This window comes from Oncorhynchus keta, unplaced genomic scaffold (genome assembly GCF_023373465.1).
Source record: "Oncorhynchus keta strain PuntledgeMale-10-30-2019 unplaced genomic scaffold, Oket_V2 Un_contig_23122_pilon_pilon, whole genome shotgun sequence".
Lineage (NCBI taxonomy): Eukaryota > Metazoa > Chordata > Actinopteri > Salmoniformes > Salmonidae > Oncorhynchus > Oncorhynchus keta.
In genome coordinates, this window is record NW_026283214.1 from 14,359 (window position 1) to 34,630 (window position 20,272).

General features: G+C 47.0%; 1 protein-coding gene across 1 annotated transcript; it reads left to right on the top strand.

Moving 5' to 3' along the window:
* The first annotated feature begins 1,166 nt into the window (after positions 1-1,166).
* Positions 1,167-18,351, top strand: LOC127921690 (rho GTPase-activating protein SYDE2-like). The gene is made up of 5 exons (XM_052505274.1): positions 1,167-1,411; positions 13,344-13,665; positions 13,725-14,073; positions 14,658-14,880; positions 18,113-18,351. Exons 1-5 carry the CDS (start codon positions 1,213-1,215, stop codon positions 18,349-18,351), a joined length of 1,332 nt encoding a protein of 443 aa, XP_052361234.1. The 5' UTR covers positions 1,167-1,212.
* Positions 18,352-20,272: the final 1,921 nt, after the last annotated feature.

Below are 20,272 nucleotides of genomic sequence, written 5' to 3' on the forward strand. Positions count from 1 at the left end.
ATACAGTTTTTATTGGACTGGATAATGACCATAATATAGTCTATATTGGACTGGATAATGACCATAATACAGTCTATATTGGACTGGATAATGACCATAATACAGTCTTTATTTGGCTGGATAATGACCATAATACAGACCATAATAGTTCTGTTGTTTCCCTCCAGACATCCAGCGGAAGAGTGATGTCATCCAAAGCGCTTTCATCCTCATCGTTGTCAACGGTAACGACAGCGGAGGCCGAACCCTCGACCCCGCCAACGGAGGACAACACCAGCACCCCACGCACCCAGATAACAGTGGCCAAGAAACAGCAGTGGGCCAAACTGGCCTCCACACCAGGCACAGAGGGCTCTCACAGCCTGCTCTACGGGGCTTGTGACTCGGATAGCAGCTCAGGAAAGGCCCAGGTCTCAACCTCCAAACAGGCCTGGAGCCAGAAGACGTTAGTGGAGGCCGGGCTGGACAGGAGGAGGTGTGATGATTTAGACTGGGAGCATCAGGGACAATGTAGCACCTCCTCCTGTGAGCCTCCTCCCCCTGTCCACACCGCAGTCCCAGAGTTCACCAACCCGATAGGAGGTTACGCTGAGATCTGTGTCTCCTCCTGTATGGTGAAGTCCTCGGGGTCAGGGGCCTATCTCCAGACCCTGGACAGGAGCAGCCGAGCCTGGGTACTGTCCACAGGAAAGAGCCAGGCTGCCTGGACCAGTCCTACTCTTTACTTGGCTGGATAAGGCCTCCTCCCCAACTGCTTCGCTGAGCTGAGGCAACGACAGAAGGAGACAACAACATTTGGTACAACCCTATTCCAGAGGAGGGAGGACGTGTTGCGTGGCATCGGAGGTTTAGGACGTTTAAGAGGAAGGAGGAGGTGGAGGAGGAATGTGGGGGGTGGAGGAGGTGGAGGATAATGAAAGAGGAGGAGGTGGATAATGGGGGAGGAGGTGGAGGAGAAAGGTGGAGGAGGAGGTGGCGGTGGAGGAGGAGGAGGTGGAGGTGGAGGTGGGGGTGGGAGGAGGAGGAGGAGGAGGAGGTGGAGGAGGAGGAGGTGGAGGAGGTTTAGGACTGGATAAGGACCAGGAGGAGGAGGTTTAGGAGGTGGAGGAGGAGGAGGAGGAGGGGAGGGGTGTTAGTCTTTAGTTAGACAGTGAGAACCCCTGGAGGAGGAGGGAGACAGAGGGGCTGTCAGAGACGTCGAGGGATCCCCAGATGAGGAGCCAGCGACGGGCAGGGATGGTGGTGAGCCCTGTCACCGGTGGAGGTGGAGGGGCCTCCCGTTTAGAGCGTCATGCCACCCAGAACCAGTGCCCTTCAGGTGGCTCCAGCCCAGACAGCGCCCATCAGACCAAAGCCATCACATTAGACAGCTCAGCCTGCAGTAGGAGAGACAGAGACGGAGACAGCCCAGGTAAGTACATACTGTAGAACAAGCTACTGTAGCCACCTACAGATAACTACTGTAGAACAAGCTACTGTAGCCACCTACAGATAACTACTGTAGTCACATGATTCATATGATACAGGTACTGTAGTCACCTACAGATAACTACTGTAGCTACATGAAGGTAGTGTAGTCACCTACAGATAACAGATAACTACTGTAGCTACATGAAGGTAGTGTAGTCACCTACAGATAACTACTGTAGCTACATGAAGGTAGTGTAGTCACCTACAGATAACTACTGTAGCTACATGAAGGTACTGTAGTCACCTACAGATAACAGATAACTACTGTAGCTACATGAAGGTAGTGTAGTCACCTACAGATAACTACTGTAGCTACATGAAGGTAGTGTAGTCACCTACAGATAACAGATAACTACTGTAGCTACATGAAGGTAGTGTAGTCACCTACAGATAACTACTGTAGCTACATGAAGGTAGTGTAGTCACCTACAGATAACTACTGTAGCTACATGAAGGTACTGTAGTCACCTACAGATAACAGATAACTACTGTAGCTACATGAAGGTAGTGTAGTCACCTACAGATAACAGATAACTACTGTAGCTACATGAAGGTAGTGTAGTCACCTACAGATAACAGATAACTACTGTAGCTACATGAAGGTAGTGTAGTCACCTACAGATAACTACTGTAGCTACATGAAGGTAGTGTAGTCACCTACAGATAACAGATAACTACTGTAGCTACATGAAGGTAGTGTAGTCACCTACAGATAACAGATAACTACTGTAGCTACATGAAGGTAGTGTAGTCACCTACAGATGACAGATAACTACTGTAGCTACATGAAGGTAGTGTAGTCACCTACAGATAACAGATAACTACTGTAGCTACATGAAGGTAGTGTAGTCACCTACAGATGACAGATAACTACTGTAGCTACATGAAGGTAGTGTAGTCACCTACAGATAACTACTGTAGCTACATGAAGGTAGTGTAGTCACCTACAGATAACTACTGTAGCTACATGAAGGTACTGTAGTCACCTACATATAACAGATAGCTACTGTAGCTACATGAAGGTAGTGTAGTCACCTACAGATAACTACTGTAGCTACATGAAGGTAGTGTAGTCACCTACATATAACTACTGTAGCTACATGAAGGTACTGTAGTCACCTACAGATAACTACTGTAGCTACATGAAGGTAGTGTAGTCACCTACAGATAACAGATAACTGTGTAGCTACATGAAGGTAGTGTAGTCACCTACAGATAACTACTGTAGCTACATGAAGGTAGTGTAGTCACCTACAGATAACAGATAACTACTGTAGCTACATGAAGGTAGTGTAGTCACCTACAGATAACTACTGTAGCTACATGAAGGTAGTGTAGTCACCTACAGATAACAGATAACTACTGATAGCTACATGAAGGTAGTGTAGTCACCTACAGATAACTACTGTAGCTACATGAAGGTAGTGTAGTCACCTACAGATGACAGATAACTACTGTAGCTACATGAAGGTAGTGTAGTCACCTACAGATAACAGATAACTACTGTAGCTACATGAAGGTAGTGTAGTCACCTACAGATAACAGATAACTACTGTAGCTACATGAAGGTAGTGTAGTCACTACAGATAACAGATAACTACTGTAGCCACATGAAGGTAGTGTAGTCACCTACAGATGACAGATAACTACTGTAGCTACATGAAGGTAGTGTAGTCACCTACAGATGACAGATAACTACTGTAGCTACATGAAGGTAGTGTAGTCACCAGATACAGATAACTACTGTAGCTACATGAAGGTAGTGTAGTCACCTACAGATAACAGATAACTACTGTAGCTACATGAAGGTAGTGTAGTCACCTACAGATAACAGATAACTACTGTAGCTACATGAAGGTAGTGTAGTCACCTACAGATACAGATAACTACTGTAGCTACATGAAGGTAGTGTAGTCACCTACAGATAACTACTGTAGCTACATGAAGGTAGTGTAGTCACCTACAGATAACTACTGTAGCTACATGAAGGTAGTGTAGTCACCTACATATAACTACTGTAGCTACATGAAGGTACTGTAGTCACCCAGATAACAGATAACTACTGTAGCTACATGAAGGTAGTGTAGTCACCTACAGATAACTACTGTAGCTACATGAAGGTAGTGTAGTCACCTACAGATAACAGATAACTACTGTAGCTACATGAAGGTAGTGTAGTCACCTACAGATAACTACTGTAGCTACATGAAGGTAGTGGAGTCACCTACAGATAACAGATAACTACTGTAGCTACATGAAGGTAGTGTAGTCACCTACAGATAACTACTGTAGCTACATGAAGGTAGTGTAGTCACCTACAGATAACTACTGTAGCTACATGAAGGTAGTGTAGTCACCTACAGATAACTACTGTAGCTACATGAAGGTAGTGTAGTCACCTACAGATAACTACTGTAGCTACATGAAGGTAGTGTAGTCACCTACAGATAACTACTGTAGCCACATGAAGGTAGTGTAGTCACCTACAGATAACTACTGTAGCTACATGAAGGTAGTGTAGTCACCTACAGATAACTACTGTAGCTACATGAAGGTAGTGTAGTCACCTACAGATAACTACTGTAGCTACATGAAGGTAGTGTAGTCACCTACAGATAACTACTGTACCTACATGAAGGTACTGTAGTCACCTACATATAACAGATAGCTACTCTGTAGCTACATGAAGGTAGTGTAGTCACCTACAGATAACTACTGTAGCTACATGAAGGTAGTGTAGTCACCTACAGATAACTACTGTAGCTACATGAAGGTAGTGTAGTCACCTACATATAACTACTGTAGCTACATGAAGGTACTGTAGTCACCTACAGAGATAACTACTGTAGCTACATGAAGGTAGTGTAGTCACTACAGATAACTACTGTAGCTACATGAAGGTAGTGTAGTCACCTACAGATAACAGATAACTACTGTAGCTACATGAAGGTAGTGTAGTCACCTACAGATAACTACTGTAGCTACATGAAGGTAGTGTAGTCACCTACAGATAACAGATAACTACTGTAGCTACATGAAGGTAGTGTAGTCACCTACAGATAACTACTGTAGCTACATGAAGGTAGTGTAGTCACCTACAGATGACAGATAACTACTGTAGCTACATGAAGGTAGTGTAGTCACCTACAGATAACAGATAACTACTGTAGCTACATGAAGGTAGTGTAGTCACCTACAGATAACAGATAACTACTGTAGCTACATGAAGGTAGTGTAGTCACCTACAGATAACAGATAACTACTGTAGCCACATGAAGGTAGTGTAGTCACCTACAGATGACAGATAACTACTGTAGCTACATGAAGGTAGTGTAGTCACCTACAGATAACTACTGTAGCTACATGAAGGTAGTGTAGTCACCTACAGATAACTACTGTAGCTACATGAAGGTAGTGTAGTCACCTACATATAACTACTGTAGCTACATGAAGGTACTGTAGTCACCTACAGATAACAGATAACTACTGTAGCTACATGAAGGTAGTGTAGTCACCTACAGATAACTACTGTAGCTACATGAAGGTAGTGTAGTCACCTACAGATAACAGATAACTACTGTAGCTACATGAAGGTAGTGTAGTCACCTACAGATAACTACTGTAGCTACATGAAGGTAGTGTAGTCACCTACAGATAACAGATAACTACTGTAGCTACATGAAGGTAGTGTAGTCACCTACAGATAACTACTGTAGCTACATGAAGGTAGTGTAGTCACCTACAGATAACTACTGTAGCTACATGACGGTAGTGTAGTCACCTACAGATAACTACTGTAGCTACATGAAGGTAGTGTAGTCACCTACAGATAACTACTGTAGCTACATGAAGGTACTGTAGTCACCTACAGATAACTACTGTAGCCACATGAAGGTAGTGTAGTCACCTACAGATAACTACTGTAGCTACATGAAGGTAGTGTAGTCACCTACAGATAACTACTGTAGCTACATGAAGGTAGTGTAGTCACCTACAGATAACTACTGTAGCTACATGAAGGTAGTGTAGTCACCTACAGATAACTACTGTAGCCACATGAAGGTAGTGTAGTCACCTACAGATAACAGATAACTACTGTAGCTACATGAAGGTAGTGTAGTCACCTACAGATAACTACTGTAGCTACATGAAGGTAGTGTAGTCACCTATAGATAACTACTGTAGCTACATGAAGGTAGTGTAGTCACCTACAGATAACTACTGTAGCTACATGGTGGTGGAGTCACCTACAGATAACTACTGTAGCTACATGAAGGTAGTGTAGTCACCTACAGATAACTACTGTAGCTACATGAAGGTAGTGTAGTCACCTACAGATAACTACTGTAGCCACATGAAGGTAGTGTAGTCACCTACAGATAACTACTGTAGCTACATGAAGGTAGTGGAGTCACCTACAGATAACTACTGTAGCCACATGAAGGTAGTGTAGTCACCTACAGATAACTACTGTAGCTACATGAAGGTAGTGTAGTCACCTACAGATAACTACTGTAGCTACATGAAGGTAGTGTAGTCACCTTCAGATAACTACTGTAGCTACATGAAGGTAGTGTAGTCACCTACAGATAACTACTGTAGCTACATGAAGGTAGTGTAGTCACCTACAGATAACTACTGTAGCTACATGAAGGTAGTGTAGTCACCTACAGATAACTACTGTAGCTACATGAAGGTAGTGTAGTCACCTACAGATAACTACTGTAGCTACATGAAGGTAGTGTAGTCACCTACAGATAACTACTGTAGCTACATGAAGGTAGTGTAGTCACCTACAGATAACAGATAACTACTGTAGCTACATGAAGGTAGTGTAGTCACCTACAGATAACTACTGTAGCTACATGAAGGTAGTGGAGTCACCTACAGATAACTACTGTAGCCACATGAAGGTAGTGTAGTCACCTACAGATAACTACTGTAGCTACATGAAGGTAGTGTAGTCACCTACAGATAACTACTGTAGCTACATGAAGGTAGTGTAGTCACCTACAGATAACTACTGTAGCTACATGAAGGTAGTGTAGTCACCTACAGATAACTACTGTAGCTACATGAAGGTAGTGTAGTCACCTACAGATAACTACTGTAGCTACATGCTGGGCAGTGTAGTCACCTACAGATAACTACTGTAGCTACATGAAGGTAGTGTAGTCACCTCACAGATAACTACTGTAGCTACAGCAGGTAGTGTAGTCACCTACAGATAACTACTGTAGCTACATGAAGGTAGTGTAGTCACCTACAGATAACTACTGTAGCTACATGAAGGTAGTGTAGTCACCTACAGATAACAGATAACTACTGTAGCTACATGAAGGTAGTGTAGTCACCTACAGATAACTACTGTAGCTACATGAAGGTAGTGTAGTCACCTACAGATAACTACTGTAGCTACATGAAGGTAGTGTAGTCACCTACAGATAACTACTGTAGCTACATGAAGGTAGTGTAGTCACCTACAGATAACTACTGTAGCTACATGAGGGTAGTGTAGTCACCTACAGATAACAGATAACTACTGTAGCTACATGAGGGTAGTGTAGTCACCTACAGATAACTACTGTAGCTACATGAAGGTAGTGGAGTCACCTACAGATAACTACTGTAGCTACATGAAGGTAGTGTAGTCACCTACAGATAACTACTGTAGCTACATGAAGGTAGTGTAGTCACCTACAGATAACTACTGTAGCTACATGAAGGTAGTGGAGTCACCTACAGATAACAGATAACTACTGTAGCTACATGAAGGTAGTGTAGTCACCTACAGATAACTGATAACTACTGTAGCTACATGAAGGTAGTGTAGTCACCTACAGATAACTACTGTAGCTACATGAAGGTAGTGTAGTCACCTACAGATAACTACTGTAGCTACATGAAGGTAGTGTAGTCACCTACAGATAACAGATAACTACTGTAGCCACATGAAGGTACTGTAGTCACCTACAGATAACAGATAACTACTGTAGCTACATGAAGGTAGTGTAGTCACCTACAGATAACAGATAACTACTGTAGCTACATGAAGGTAGTGTAGTCACCTACAGATAACTACTGTAGCTACATGAAGGTACTGTAGTCACCTACAGATAACAGATAACTACTGTAGCTACATGAAGGTAGTGTAGTCACCTACAGATAACTGATAACTACTGTAGCTACATGAAGGTAGTGTAGTCACCTACAGATAACAGATAACTACTGTAGCTACATGAAGGTAGTGTAGTCACCTACAGATAACAGATAACTACTGTAGCTACATGAAGGTAGTGTAGTCACCTACAGATAACAGATAACTACTGTAGCTACATGAAGGTAGTGTAGTCACCTACAGATAACTACTGTAGCTACATGAAGGTAGTGGAGTCACCTACAGATAACAGATAACTACTGTAGCTACATGAAGGTAGTGCAGTCACCTACAGATAACTACTGTAGCTACATGAAGGTAGTGGAGTCACCTACAGATAACTACTGTAGCTACATGAAGGTAGTGTAGTCACCTACAGATAACTACTGTAGCTACATGAAGGTAGTGTAGTCACCTACAGATAACTACTGTAGCTACATGAAGGTAGTGTAGTCACCTACAGATAACTACTGTAGCTACATGAAGGTAGTGTAGTCACCTACAGATAACTACTGATGCTACATGAAGGTAGTGTAGTCACCTACAGATAACTACTGTAGCTACATGAAGGTACTGTAGTCACCTACAGATAACAGATAACTACTGTAGCTACATGAAGGTAGTGTAGTCACCTACAGATAACTACTGTAGCCACATGAAGGTACTGTAGTCACCTACAGATAACAGATAACTACTGTAGCTACATGAAGGTAGTGTAGTCACCTACAGATAACTACTGTAGCTACATGAAGGTAGTGTAGTCACCTACAGATAACTACTGTAGCTACATGAAGGTACTGTAGTCACCTACAGATAACAGATAACTACTGTAGCTACATGAAGGTAGTGTAGTCACCTACAGATAACTGATAACTACTGTAGCTACATGAAGGTAGTGTAGTCACCTACAGATAACAGATAACTACTGTAGCTACATGAAGGTAGTGTAGTCACCTACAGATAACAGATAACTACTGTAGCTACATGAAGGTAGTGTAGTCACCTACAGATAACTACTGTAGCTACATGAAGGTAGTGGAGTCACCTACAGATAACAGATAACTACTGTAGCTACATGAAGGTAGTGTAGTCACCTACAGATAACTACTGTAGCTACATGAAGGTAGTGGAGTCACCTACAGATAACTACTGTAGCTACATGAAGGTAGTGTAGTCACCTACAGATAACTACTGTAGTCACATGAAGGTAGTGGAGTCACATACAGATAACTACTGTAGCTACATGAAGGTAGTGTAGTCACCTACAGATAACTACTGTAGCTACATGAAGGTAGTGTAGTCACCTACAGATAACTACTGTAGCTACATGAAGGTACTGTAGTCACCTACAGATAACAGATAACTACTGTAGCTACATGAAGGTAGTGTAGTCACCTACAGATAACTACTGATGCTACATGAAGGTAGTGTAGTCACCACAGATAACTACTGTAGCTACATGAAGGTAGTGGAGTCACCTACAGATAACTACTGTAGCTACATGAAGGTACTGTAGTCACCTACAGATAACAGATAACTACTGTAGCTACATGAAGGTAGTGTAGTCACCTACAGATAACTACTGTAGCTACATGAAGGTAGTGTAGTCACCTACAGATAACTACTGTAGCTACATGAAGGTAGTGTAGTCACCTACAGATAACTACTGATGCTATATGACATCTTTCTCCTCTCTTCTCTCCTTCTCTCTCTTCGCTCCATCCTTCTCCTCTCTCCTTCTCTCTCTTCTCTCCATCAACCTCCTCTCTCCTCTCTCCATCCCTCTCCTCTCTCCATCATCTCTCCTCTCTCCATTATCTCCATCCCTCTCCTCTCTCCATCCCTCTCCTCTCTCCATCATCTCTCCTCTCTCCATCCCTTCTCTCTCTCCATCCCTCCCTCTCCATTCTCTCTCACTCCATCATCTCTCCACTCTCCATCATCTCTCCTCTCTCCATCATCTCTCCTCTCTCCATTCCCCTCCTCTCTCCATCATCTCTCCCTCTCCATTCCTCCTCTCTCCATCATCTCTCCTCTCTCCATTCCCCTCCTCTCTCCATCATCTCTCCTCTCTCCATTCCCCTCCCTCTTCCATCATCTCTCCTCTCTCCATTCCCCTCTCTCCCATCATCTCTCCTCTCTCCATTTTTCCTCCTCTCTCATCATCTCTCTCTCTCCATCCTCTCCCCTCCACCTCTCCTCTCCTCTCCATCATCTCTCCTCTCTCCATCATCTCCTCTCTCCATCATCTCTCCTCTCTCCATCATCTCTCCTCTCTCCATCATCTCTCCTATCTCCATCATCTCTCCTCTCTCCATCATCTCTCCTCTCTCCATCATCTCCTCCTCTCCATCCCCCTCTCCTCTCCATCATCATCTCTCCATCATCTCTCCATCATCTTCCATCATCTCTCCATCCCTCCTCTCTCCATCATCTCTCCTCTCCATCATCTCTCCATCCCTCTCTCTCTCCATCATCTCTCCTCTCTCCATCATCTCCTCTCTCCATCATCTCTCCTCTCTCCATCATCTCTCCTCTCTCCTCTCTCCCTCTCTCCATCTCTCCTCTCTCCACCATCTCTCCTCTCTCCATCATCTCCTCTCTCCATCTCTCCTCTCTCCATCATCTCTCCTCTCTCATCATCTCTCCTCTCTCCATCTCTCCTCTCTCCATCATCTCTCATCTCTCATCATCTCCTCCTCTCTCCATCATCTCTCTCCATCTCTCCTTCCATCATCTCTCCTCTCCATCATCTCTCTCTCCATCATCTCCTCTCTCCATCATCTCTCCTCTCCTCCATTATCTCCATTCCCTCCTCTCTCCATCATCTCTCCTCTCTCCATCATCTCTCCTCTCTCCATTATCCCCATTCCCCTCCTCTCTCCATCATCTCTCCACTCTCCATTATCTCCATTCCCTCCTCTCTCCATCATCTCTCCTCTCTCCATCATCTCTCCTCTCTCCATCATCTCTCCTCTCTCCATCATCTCTCCTCTCTCCATCTCTCCATCATCTCTCCATCTCTCCATCATCTCCATTCCCCTCCTCTCTCCATCATCTCTCCTCTCTCCATCTCTCCATCATCTCCATTCCCTCTCTCTCCATCATCTCTCCTCTCTCCATCATCTCTCCATTATCTCCATTCCCCTCCTCTCTCCATCATCTCTCCTCTCTCCATCATCTCTCCTCTCTCCATCATCTCCTCTCTCCATCTCTCCATCATCTCTCCTCTCTCCATCTCTCCATCATCTCCATTCCCCTCCTCTCTCCATCATCTCTCCTCTCTCCATCTCCTCCTCTCTCCATTCCCCTCCTCTCTCCATCATCTCTCCTCTCTCCATCTCTCCTCTCTCCATCATCTCTCCTCTCTCCATCATCTCTCTCTCTCCATCATCTCTCATCTTCCATCATCTCTCTCTCTCCATCATCTTCCATCTCCTCTCTCCATCATCTTCTCCATCATCTCCTCTCTCCATCATCTCTCCTCTCCATCATCTCTCTCCATCATCTCTCCATTATCTCTATTCTCCTCTCTCCATCATCTCCTCTCTCCATCATCTCCTCTCTCCATCATCTCTCCTCTCTCCATCTCTCCATCATCTCCATTCCCCTCCTCTCTCCATCATCTCTCTCTCTCCATCATCTCTCCATTATCTCCATTCCCCTCCTCTCTCCATCATCTCTCTCTCTCCATCATCTCTCCTCTCTCCATCATCTCTCCCTCTCCATCTCCCATCATCTCCTCTCTCCATCTCTCCATCATCTCCATTCTCCTCTTCCATCATCTCTCCTCTCTCCATCTCCTCTCTCCATTCCCTCCTCTCTCCATCATCTCCTCTCTCCATTTCTCCTCCATCATCTCCTCTCTCCATCATCTCTCCTCTCTCCATTATCTCCATCTCTCCTCTCTCCATCCCTCCTCTCTCCATTCCCCTCCTCTCTCCATCATCTCTCCTCTCTCCACCATCTCTCCATTATCTCCATTCCCTCCTTCTCTCCATCATCTCTCCATCTCTCCATCATCTCTCCTCTCTCCATCATCTCTCCTCTCTCCATCATCTCTCCTCTCTCCATCTCTCCATCTCTCCTCTCTCCATCATCTCTCCTCTCTCCATTCCCCTCCTCTCTCCATCATCTCCCTCTCCATCTCTCCATCTCTCCTCTCTCCATCATCTCTCCTCTCTCCATCATCTCTCCTCTTCCATCATCTCTCCTCTCTCCATCTCTCCTCTCTCCATCATCTCAGTAAGGAGGTGTTCTCTCCATTCCCTCCCTCTCTCCATCATCTCTCCTCTCTCCATCATCTCTCCTCTCTCCATCATCTCTCACTCTCCATCATCTCATCCTCTCTCCATCATCTCTCCTCTCTCCATCATCTCCTCCTGCTCCATCTCTCCATCATCTCATCCTCTCTCCATCTCTCCATCATCTCTCCTCTCTCCATCTCTCCTCTCTCCATCATCTCTCCATCTCTCCTCTCTCCTCTCTCTCCTCTCCCTCTCTCCATCTCTCCATCTCTCCATCATCTCTCCATCTCTCCTCTCTCCATCTCTCCTCTCTCCTCTCTCCTCTCTCCATCTCTCCTCTCTCCATCATCTCTCCTCTCTCCATCATCTCTCCTCTCTCCTCTCTCCTCTCTCCATCTCTCCTCTCTCCACCATCTCTCCTCTCTCCATCATCTCTCCTCTCTCCTCTCTCTCTCCATCTCTCCTCTCTCCATCATCTCTCCTCTCTCCATCATCTCTCCTCTCTCCATCTCTCCTCTCTCCATCATCTCTCATCTCTCCATCATCTCTCTCTCTCCATCATCTCTCCACCCTCCCCTCTCTCCATCATCTCTCTCTCTCCATCATCTCTCTCTCTCCATCATCTCTCCTCTCTCCATCATCTCTCCTCTCTCCATCATCTCTCCTCTCTCCATCCTCTCCCCCTCCATCTCTCCCTCTCTCCTCTCTCCATCATCTCTCCTCTCTCCACCATCTCTCCTCTCTCCTCTCTCCATCTCTCCTCTCTCCATCATCTCTCCTCTCTCCATCATCTCTCCTCTCTCCATCTCTCCTCTCTCCATCATCTCTCATCTCTCCATCATCTCTCCTCTCTCCATCATCTCTCCATCTCTCCTCTCTCCATCATCTCTCCTCTCTCCATCATCTCTCCTCTCTCCATCATCTCTCCTCTCTCCATCATCTCTCCTCTCTCCATCATCTCTCCTCTCTCCATCCCTCTCCCTTCCACCCCTCTCCTCTCCTCTCTCCATCATCTCTCCTCTCTCCATCATCTCTCCCTCTCTCCATCGCTCTCCTCTCTCCATCATCTCTCCTCTCTCATCATCTCTCCTCTCTCAATCATCTCTCCTCTCTCCATCATCTCTTCCTCTTCTCCATTCTCCTTCTCTCCATCATCTCTCCTTCCATCATCTTCCTCTTCCATTCCTCCTTCTCTCCATCATCTCTCCTCTCTCCATCATCTTCCATCATCTCTCCTCTCTCCATCATCTCTCCATCCCTCTCCTCTCTCCATCATCTCTCCTCTCTCCATCATCTCTCCATCCCTCTCCTCTCTCCATCATCTCTCCTCTCTCCATCATCTCTCCTCTCTCCATCTCTCCACTCTCCATCATCTCTCCTCTCTCTATCATCTCTCCTCTCTCCATCATCTCTCCTCTCTCCATCATCTCTCCTCTCTCCATCATCTCTCCTCTCTCCATCCATCTCAGATGTAATTCAACAGATCCAGGGTGAGGAACTGCAGTCTTTCGGGGTTGCAGGTGGAGAAGGGGGTGTTTCCAGCTCCGGAGGAGGTGTGTCAGTCCCCTCAGACAGCCCCGGGGCCCAGAAGAAAGGGGGCGTGGCCAGCAGCATGATGGACAGGATCAAATCCCCAGGAATGGTCCGGAAATCCCTTTCCATGAAGATGAAGAAACTCCCCGAACTCCGCCGTAAACTCAGCCTGCGCTCCTCTCGCTCCCATCGCCACGGGAAGGAGGGGACGGGCCGAGGAGGAGGGGACGGAGGTGGAGAGGGGACATCACCCCAGGCGTCCGTAGGAGCAGTCCAACGAGGTGATCAGCAGGTACCACCTGGACACTTCGGCCCAGGGGGAGACCACAACGACGCTCCTCCAGGGGACGTTCCTCTGCCGCCAGTAAGGGGGGCTACCTGAGCGACGGAGACTCACCTGAGCTGCTGCCCAAACAGGGTGGACCAGGGGGACCCTCCTCGGCCCACAACCCACCTCTTCCACCACCCCGCTCCACCCACCACTCCAGCCAGGAGGGAGTGACCATGACCTCTGACCTGAGCTCGTTCAGAGTCTACAACTTGTCGGACCAGCCACGGTGCGCCCAGCGCGTCTCCGGCCTGCTTACGGTGCATCTCGTTGGGGTGGAGAAACTGCTGAGGGCCCCTAAACAGGACACCAGTAAGGAGGTGTTCTGTGCCATCCAGGTGATTTTTAATAAAGGGTCTGTCTGCCTGTCTCTTTGTCTGTCTGTCTGTCTGTCTGTCTGTCTGTCTGTCTGTCTCTTTCTCTGCCTGCCTGCCTGCCTGTCTGTCTGTCTGTCTGTCTGTCTGCCTGTCTCTTTCTCTGTCTGCCTGCCTGCCTGTCTGTCTGCCTGTCTGTCTGCCTGTCTGTCTGCCTGTCTCTTTCTCTGTCTGTCTGCCTGCCTGCCTGTCTGTCTGTCTGTCTGTCTGTCTGTCTGTCTGCCTGTCTGTCTCTTTCTCTGCCTGCCTGTCTGTCTGCCTGGCTGTCTGCCTGTCTCTTTCTCTGCCTGCCTGCCTGCCTGTCTGTCTGTCTGCCTGTCTGCCTGTCTGTCTGTCTGTCTGTCTGTCTGTCTGCCTGTCTGTCTGCCTGTCTGTCTGCCTGTCTCTTTCTCTGTCTGTCTGCCTGTCTGTCTCTTTCTCTGTCTGCCTGTCTGTCTGTCTGTCTGCCTGTCTGTCTGTCTGTCTGTCTGTCTGTCTGTCTGCAATGTATTTAGTATCATTGAGAATAACACCAAACAGTGTAACTTATTTTCCATTGTGTTCATCAGGTGGATGGTGTAACCAGGGCCCGTACCGGCCTGCTAACCTCCAGGGGGGGCTCTCTGCCCCTCAACCACACCTTCAACCTGGAGCTGGAGAGGGCCAGGCTGCTGAAACTGGTGGTGCTCACTCCTTACCCCGGGGCTGAGACGACCACCACGAAGGGCAGCGACTCCCAGCAGCGACCAGGAACAGGGTCTGCTGTCTGGGGGCTGTGTCCATACCCCCTCTGTTCAAGGTAGGAGCAACCAGAGAGTTAGAAGTTCCTCCTATGAACGTAGTAGATGCAGTTCTATGTCTCACTGTTGTTATATCAAATCAAATCAAATGTATTTATATAGCCCTTCGTACATATATATGCCATTTAGCAGACGCTTTTTATCCAAAGCGACTTACAGTCATGTGTGCATACATTCTACGTATGGGTGGTCCCAGAATCGAACCCACTAACTACCCTGGCGTTACAAGCGCCATGCTCTACCTTACATCAGCTGATATCTCAAAGTGCTGTACAGAAACCCAGCCTAAAACCCCAAACAGCAAGCAATGCAGGTGTAGAAGCACGTACCATCCACTTCACTGATGCTTGGCACTGTGAGGGATGCAGCAGAAGGGTTTTTCATACCAGTGGACTTTATTTTATCTGAAGGCATCTTAGCTCACCTTAGTTCCTGATCTTCTTTTGGAATCACTCTGTCAATCAACTGTGTTTGATCTTCTCTTGTTCATTCCCCTCCTTCTGTCCCTCTCCTTCCCCTTCTGCTATCTCTTCTGTCCCTCTCCTTCCCCTTCTGCTATCTCTTCTGTCCCTCTCCTTCTCCCTTCTGCTATCTCTTCTGTCCCTCTCCTTCCCCTTCTGCTATCTCTTCTGTCCCTCTCCTTCCCCTTCTGCTATCTCTTCTGTCCCTCTCCTTCCCCTTCTGCTATCTCTTCTGTCCCTCTCCTTCCCCTTCTGCTATCTCTTCTGTCCCTCTCCTTCCCCCTTCTGTCCCTCTCCTTCCCCTTCTGTCCCTCTCCTTCCCCTTCTGCTATCTCTTCTGTCCCTCTCCTTCTCCCTTCTGCTATCTCTTCTGTCCCTCTCCTTCCCCTTCTGTCCCTCTCCTTCCCCTTCTGCTATCTCTTCTGTCCCTCTCCTTCCCCCTTCTGCTATCTCTTCTGTCCCTCTCCTTCCCCTTCTGCTATCTCTTCTGTCCCTCTCCTTCCCCCTTCTGCTATCTCTTCTGTCCCTCTCCTTCCCCTTCTGCTATCTCTTCTGTCCCTCTCCTTCCCCTTCTGCTATCTCTTCTGTCCCTCTCCTTCCCCTTCTGCTATCTCTTCTGTCCCTCTCCTTCCCCTTCTGCTATCTCTTCTGTCCCTCTCCTTCCCCTTCTGCTATCTCTTCTGTCCCTCTCCTTCCCCTTCTGCTATCTCTTCTGTCCCTCTCCTTCCCCTTCTGCTATCTCTTGTGTCCCTCTCCTTCCCCTTCTGCTATCTCTGTGGAGTCTTATTTGGGATTTCATCCTCCATCATTCACTTTTAGTTTCCTCAATTTCAAATGATACAGTTGTTGGGTTGATTGTTAAACGTAATGCCCCTTTAGACGTCCTTTAATGCTTTAAAAACACAGTCCTCCATTTCAGCATATTGACCCATTTGAATTGAACATGTGCAAGTTCGGCATTTTAGATGCGTTTTAAACATTTCATCCCATTATAAGTTGTCCCTTTAATGAAGTTTAAACACGCAGTATCTTTAGATCGCATTCGTTGCGTTGATGCATTGCATTTCCACGTTAGGCCAAGTATTAGACATACGATTAGGCTACATTGTGCGTATGATCTCAGTGTTTTCCAAACTTAAACTTCTTAATTGTTTTCACAACGCTGTGTTTTGAATTCCATTCCCAAGTTTATCAAACATTCCAATTAAAAGCACATTTGCGCTTCCATAATATGCATGATCAAATGATCGCATTGAACAGGGCAGCTCATTCATTCGCAGTGGTTACTCACGGCTGGCGAATTCTAGGAGTTCAAATCCTTCCAAGCGAGCTGTCCTTACGATCCGAATGCAATTACCAATAGAACAATATCCAGCGTGTGTCCGAACCGAGATTTCCTTCCGATAGTAATCCTTCACGGAGTTTTTGACTTGAATGTAGTGGCTTCCTTTCGTCTTTACCATAGCCACTGCCCAAGCCTGAAGCGGGGTTGTTTGGTACGCATACAGTCCACACTCAAGGTTTCCAAACGGCCAAACATTCCATGACATCCAGGGATATGGTGCAACAAAAATGTTTATTCTTCTTATATCTAACAAATAAATGATTCTCCAATCAACTTAAAGCACAAAATACTTGATATGGAAAATACATATTATGGTATGTCTGTATGTCTGTATGTCTGTATGGTCAAAAAACTATACCGCTCCCGCATCTAGCAAGGACTCCCTCTCCCGAAGGCCCAACTTCCTGCCTTTATCCTAACACACTTACCACAATACAATGAATAGGCAAGAGGGGGGGCCAAAAACTAAGTTACACTAACAACAAATGAATATATCTCAATCAGGTAAATATAAATCATAAAGGTACGTACCTAATATTTCATCATTTACATTAATATTTAATACATTTACACAAATATACATGGAGCTCCATATGTTCGGTCTTTTATACAAATATGTCCAAATCGGCTCTAACATCTTCTGTCCCTCTCCTTCCCCTTCTGCTATCTCTTCTGTCCCTCTCCTTCCCCTTCTGCTATATCTTCTGTCACTCTCCTTCCCCTTCTGCTATCTCTTGTGTCCCTCTCCTTCCCCTTCTGCTATCTCTTCTGCCCCTCTCCTTCTCCCTTCTGCTATCTCTTCTGTCCCTCTCCTTCTCCCTTCTGCTATCTCTTCTGTCCCTCTCCTTCCCCTTCTGCTATCTCTTCTGTCCCTCTCCTTCCCCTTCTGCTATATCTTCTGTCACTCTCCTTCCCCTTCTGCTATCTCTTGTGTCCCTCTCCTTCCCCTTCTGCTATCTCTTCTGTCCCTCTCCTTCCCCTTCTGCTATCTCTTCTGTCCCTCTCCTTCCCCTTCTGCTATCTCTTCTGTCCCTCTCCTTCCCCTTCTGCTATCTCTTGTGTCCCTCTCCTTCCCCTTCTGCTATCTCTTCTGTCCCTCTCCTTCCCCTTCTGCTATCTCTTGTGTCCCTCTCCTTCCCCTTCTGCTATCTCTTGTGTCCCTCTCCTTCCCCTTCTGCTATCTCTTGTGTCCCTCTCCTTCCCCTTCTGCTATCTCTTCTGTCCCTCTCCTTCCCCTTCTGCTATCTCTTCTGTCCCTCTCCTTCCCCTTCTGCTATCTCTTCTGTCCCTCTCCTTCCCCTTCTGCTATCTCTTCTGTCCCTCTCCTTCCCCTTCTGCTATCTCTTCTGTCCCTCTCCTTCCCCTTCTGCTATCTCTTCTGTCCCTCTCCTTCCACTTCTGTCCCTCTCCTTCCCCAGCCTCTCGGTCTCAGCAGATATGCGTTAGATTAGAGCCCAGGGGTCTACTGTACGTGAAGCTGACCCTGTTGGAGCAGTGGGAGCCCCCCGACCCCCGACCCTGCCACCTCAACCCCCCCATGGTGTTTGGAGTGGAGCTGCGCCACCTGGTGGACAAGGAGAACACCGCTGCCCCAGTTCCTCTGCTCATACAGAAGAGTGTGGCTGAGATCCAGAAGAGAGGCCTGAGGGTTAGTTAGTTTACAGCACACTGTTTCATACACAGGACAATAACCCCCACCTCATTTACACTGATTCATACACAGGACAACAACCCCCACCTCATTTATACTGTTTCATACACAGGACAACAACCCCACCTCATTTACACTGATTCATACACAGGACAACAACCCCACCTCATTTACACTGATTCATACACAGGACAACAACCCCCACCTCATTTACACTGATTCATACACAGGACAACAACCCCACCTCATTTACACTGATTCATACACAGGACAACAACCCCACCTCATTTACACTGATTCATACACAGGACAACAACCCCACCTCATTTACACTGATTCATACACAGGACAACAACCCCCACCTCATTTACACTGATTCATACACAGGACAACAACCCCCACCTCATTTACACTGATTCATACACAGGACAACAACCCCCACCTCATTTACACTGATTCATACACAGGACAACAACCCCCACCTCATTTACACTGATTCATACACAGGACAACAACACCCACCTCATTTACACTGATTCATACACAGGACAACAACCCCCACCTCATTTACACTGATTCATACACAGGACAACAACCCCACCTCATTTACACTGATTCATACACAGGACAACACCCCCACCTCATTTACACTGATTCATACACAGGACAACAACAATAAGGACAATAACCCCACACAGATGTACTCTATAGAGGTCAAATAAACCAGCTGGAACATGTCTGTCTGTCTGTCTGTCTGTCTGTCTGTCTGTCTGTCTGTCTGTCTGTCTGTCTGTCTGTCTGTCTGTCTGTCTGCCTGTCTGTCTGTCTGTCTGTCTGTCTGTCTGTCTGTCTGTCTGCCTGCCTGCCTGCCTGCCTGCCTGCCTGTCCTGCCTGTCTGTCTGTCTGTCTGTCTGTCTGTCTGTCGGCCTTCCTGTCTGTCTGTCTGTTTGTCTGCCTGTCTGTCTGTCTGTAGGTGGTGGGTCTGTCTGTCTGTGTGGTTCAGCAGCAGTTTGAAGGAACTGAGAGACGCTGTTTGAGAGGGACAGCGCTGCTGTCAGCCTGAATGAAGAGGCTTATCCCGACATCAACGTCATCACAGGTCAGTCCCCTGTCCCCACACCAGTCTCTATCCTGGTCAGTCCCCTGTCCCCCTACACCAGTCTCTATCAGCATCAACGTCATCACAGGTCAGTCCCCTGTCCCCTACACCAGTCTCTATCCTGGTCAGTCCCTGTCCCCCTACACCAGTCTCTATCAGCATCAACGTGATCACAGGTCAGTCCCCTGTCCCCTACACCAGTCTCTATCCTGGTCAGTCCCCTGTCCCCTACACCAGTCTCTATCAGCATCAACGTGATCACAGGTCAGTCCCTGTCCCCCTACACCAGTCTCTATCCTGGTCAGTCCCCTGTCCCCCTACACCAGTCTCTATCCTGGTCAGTCCCTGTCCCCCTACACCAGTCTCTATCCTGGTCAGTCCCTGTCCCCCACACCAGTCTCTATCCTGGTCAGTCCCCTGTCCCCCTACACCAGTCTCTATCCTGGTCAGTCCCCCTGTCCCCCTACACCAGTCTCTATCAGCATCAACGTCATCACAGGTCAGTCCCTGTCCCCTACACCAGTCTCTATCCTGGTCAGTCCCCTGTCCCCTACACCAGTCTCTATCAGCATCAACGTCATCACAGGTCAGTCCCCTGTCCCCTACACCAGTCTCTATCAGCATCCGTCATCAGGTCAGGTCCCCTTCACCAGTCTCTATCAGCATCAACGTCATCCAGGTCAGTCCCCTGTCCCCTACACCAGTCTCTATCAGCATCAACGTCATCACAGGCAGTCCCCTGTCGGGTCTCTAGGCATCAAACGTCATCACAGGTCTGTCCCCCCCTACACCAGTCTCTATCAGCATCAACGTCATCACAGGTCAGTC